Source organism: Pteropus vampyrus, unplaced genomic scaffold (assembly GCF_000151845.1).
Source record: "Pteropus vampyrus isolate Shadow unplaced genomic scaffold, Pvam_2.0 Scaffold112, whole genome shotgun sequence".
Lineage (NCBI taxonomy): Eukaryota > Metazoa > Chordata > Mammalia > Chiroptera > Pteropodidae > Pteropus > Pteropus vampyrus.
In genome coordinates this window covers 2,268,020-2,272,017 of record NW_011888893.1, presented here as the reverse complement: position 1 = coordinate 2,272,017, position 3,998 = coordinate 2,268,020, and the positions used below count along the sequence as shown (strand labels likewise).

At 35.4% G+C, this 3,998-nt stretch overlaps 1 protein-coding gene across 1 annotated transcript in view; it reads right to left on the bottom strand.

Annotated features, from left to right (window-relative positions):
• CNTNAP2 (contactin associated protein like 2) overlaps positions 1–3,998 on the bottom strand; it is a 1,200,002-nt gene that overhangs the window by 671,512 nt on the left and 524,492 nt on the right. The window contains exon 11 of the mRNA XM_011365532.2: positions 778–884. Coding sequence (XP_011363834.1) covers positions 778–884 — 107 coding nt within the window. The remainder of the gene's footprint in view (positions 1–777; positions 885–3,998) is intronic.

Here is a 3,998-nt window from a genome sequence, read left to right as displayed (position 1 = left end):
CGTGCACGCACCATGACAGATGACCTTCTTTCAACTTGTTTTATGGCAAATCTGTTTTCAAAAGTGCTTTTATAAACAGCAGCGCATTTTGGGAAAGTTAATGTTGCATTTATGGAGTTCACATTCCTTTAAAAAATATTTGAATCACAAATATTTAATTTTTATTTACCTTTTCGGGGTCAGGCTATCATGTAAAATGAGGCACATCTGTGTTTTTACTAGTCATCATCCTATGTTACCTTTTATTTTTTATATTTTAAAAATTTGTCATCTCATGTTTTTATTTTATATATACAACTTCAATGGGCTTCATTCCACTTTTAAGCTCATTTTTTTCTGATCTAAAAAAATTCAGCCAAATAGTTGTGACAGAGTACAAGACAACTACTGTCCAGAAACTAAATGTTCAAATTATATTGTCTCTCCGATGAATTGATAAATGAGGATTGAGTCAGAGATATCACACTAACAATTTTCCAAACAATCTATCCAGACAGACACAGCTTAGACAGAGTCAAATCTAAGACCAGCGTTCTAATTTCAACTACATGTTTACAAACACTGGAAATGTTGGTCCTTCTTTTTGAGTCATTAGGCATGAAAGAATATATTTTGACAAATAGAATTCTACTCTGGAGAAAAAACAACAAATCTGGGTTCCTCAGAATCAAGTGATTTAGTGTGTGGATTATGCAGGTTGCTGAGCTTTAAAGCATAGCTGAAGACCTGGGATTCTCATGCAGTTACGAGTTTAAAGTGAGATGAATTGGCACTCACAGTTGTGGCAGGTGGCCCCACTGTATCCCGTCTCATCACAAGTGCATTTGAAGCTGTCCCACGTTTGCGAGCACTTCCCACCATGCTCACAGTGATTGGGCACACATCTGTCAGAGAAAGAGACAAAGAGAAATAAACCAACAAACAAATGAGATTTATGAGTGGCCAAATTCCAAGCTGTCTGGGCAATATATCATTTCAATGCCAGGTTGCCTTACCAAGGCAATTAATCCTTGTTAGTTTGAGCAGATTAATATGATTCATAATGGAAGGTGCCAAGCGCACAAAAGATGATGTATCACAGGCCTGTAGTTTCTCATTTTTGAGTAAACAGTAGAAATTAACAAACGGTTGAGAGATTTGCATATCACAGATTCATTTTGTTTTTCTTTTGCACAAAAACAAAGACACTAGCTAAATTTCCTCCTGGTGAGAGATGGAAGAGTAGCCATCTTGTTTCCTGTTCTACTCTTTATCAAGACCAAAACCAAGTCAGAAAGGGGTAACAGTGAGTTTCTCACAGCAATTGAGTTTTTGAAATAATGTCATGGCAACAGCAATGAGAATATACTAGTCTTATAAGAAAGGATTTCTAAGTCTTCCTTACTCTTTCCCCTATGCAAAGCTGGCTAATAAAAGCCGCCTACTTAAAAAGGCAGCAAGCATAACATAGAGAGAAAAATACAGGTTTTGTGTTCAAATTTTTCTCTATTTACAAGATGGCCAATTATGACTATGCAATTTAACTTTTCTGAATCACAATTTCTCATTTGAAAAATAGAGTCAATACCTAACTTATATAAGCAGTTCTAAGGTTCAGAGATAATGTTCATAAACTAGATAATTACTAGTCAAGAAATACAGGACCTATAAATGGGAGCTATGGATATCTGGACTATAGCTTCTGGGGCACAATCTTATAGCTTGCCTGTACCCCAGCAATAGTGAAGCTGAAATCTTTTTAGCAACACTCCTGTTTCAATAGCACAAACTCCTTCCTTTCTCCTGGTCCTACTTCCTTATCCCTCTCAACAATTCCTCTCTCCGACTTCCCCACAGACTGGTTCTTTATAACCCTGGTTAAGATGCTCATGGATAACAAAGGTATTCATTGTTCTATATCAGCACTCACAGAGAGTTCTGGATTTTAATAGAAAACTCTGTCAAATAGAAAAGTCCACTCGGAATAAAGAAAGAGAATCAATAATAGTGAGTCATGGGTAATGAACTGATGGAGAGCCACCCTGCATGGAACTCCTAATCATAATGCCCTGGTAGCTTCCTGCTGTAAAAATGATGACACTGGGCTCAGAGATGGCATTCTCCAGCCCCTGTTCTAACTGACCGCCAGCCACGCCTAAAACTACAGTAGCAGGGTACAGGCCAGTTAGGCACGGAATCTCCGAGTCTTACATCGAAATGTTCTTCCTCTCCAAGTCTTTGCGAACCTTTAGTCGTGTAACAAACATGTATTGAGCACTGGCTGTGTGTAGCACTGTGAGAAATAGAAGAATAAAATTCTATTCACTGCCTTTCAAGAGCTGATGGTCTAGGAAAGTAAATACACTGTGTACACCAAAACTATACTGTAAGGTGGACATGAAAAGTGGCACCATGCCCAGACAAACAGTGCACTATGGAGTTGCACTTAAGGGACTATATGTAGATTGGGGGCATAATAACATGCTTTTAGATTGAGTCTCAATGAATGGGCAGAATTATAAGAGAAGAAAATAAGAGAAAGAGCATTATTGGAGGAAAATACAACATACGCGAATGCGTGATATTGGATTATCATGAGAGGGGATTTACTTTATCAATTAATTAATTAATTAATTTCAACTTAAAACTCTTCGATTTTTAAAATTTGTATGATAAATCTGATGTTACGACTTGTAAATTTGAGATGTATAGCATGTTGATACATTTATATACTGTAATATGACTGTCATTAAAGCAATTTTTATCACATTACATCACTATAGTACAGTATTATTGACTATGTTCATTATGCTGTGCATTAGCTCTCTATGGCTTATTTACTATTCATTACAAGTCTATATCTCTAAACACCATCAATCTTACCCCACATCTTCCATCCCTTGGTAAGCATTTCTCTCTTAAGATCTATTAGTTTTTGCTTAATACATTTTAGTGCTCAAATACTGAGAGCATATATATTTATGATTGTTATATATTTTTGATATATTGACCTATTTATCATTATATAATGACCTTCTTTGTCTCATATTACCATTTTTGGCTGGAAGTCTATTTTACCTGGTGTAAGTATCACTATACCCGCTTTCTTTCAGTTACCATTTGCTTGGAATGTAATATTCTACCCCTTCGCTTTGAGGTTATGTTTGTCTTTGGAGCTGACATGCATCTCCTGAAGGCAGCATGTGGTCATGTCTTCTTTTTTAATCCACCTATCCACTCTGTGTCTTTTTGACTGGTGAGTTCAATCATTTACATTTACGGTGATTATTAATATAAGAGGACTAACTACTGCCCTTTTCTCTTTTGTTTTCTATTTGTTTTTTATCTCCATTGTTTACTTTTTCCTGCATTTCTACCATTTTAAGTTGGTGGTTTCCTATCATGACTTTCTAGTTCCTCCCTTTTTATGTTTTGTCTTTACTCTAGATTTTTGTTTGGTAGTTACCATGAGGTTTATATAAAATGTTTCATAAAAGTCTTTTTTTCCTGCTGTTAGCAACTTATTTCCTTTGCCTATACAGGTTCCATCATTTTCCTAATCTTCTTTTATATTTTGTGGTAACAAATTATCCTTTTTTTATGCTGCAAGTTCATCACCAAATTGTAGTAGCTATAATTATTTTAATGCTTTTTTCCTTTAATCTTTATGTTATATTTAAGTGTTTTACACCTTATTCTAAAATAGTTATAATTTCCTTATTCTGTCTTTCACCTTACTCAAAGTTTTGCATACTTTCATCTTTTTGTTCCAGATAGGAGAACTCCTTTTCAATATATACTGTAAGGCAGGTCTAGTGGTGTGAACTTTCTCAGCTTTTGTTTGTCTGGAAAAACCTTTACTTCTCCTTCATATATGAAGGATAATTTTGTTGGATAGAGTATTCATGGCTGGAAATTTCTGTCTTTCAATACTTTGAATACAATATTCCACTGTCTCTTGTCCTATAGAGTTTCCGAGAAATCTGCTGATTGCTTCCTACTGAGACTTCCTTTGTAGG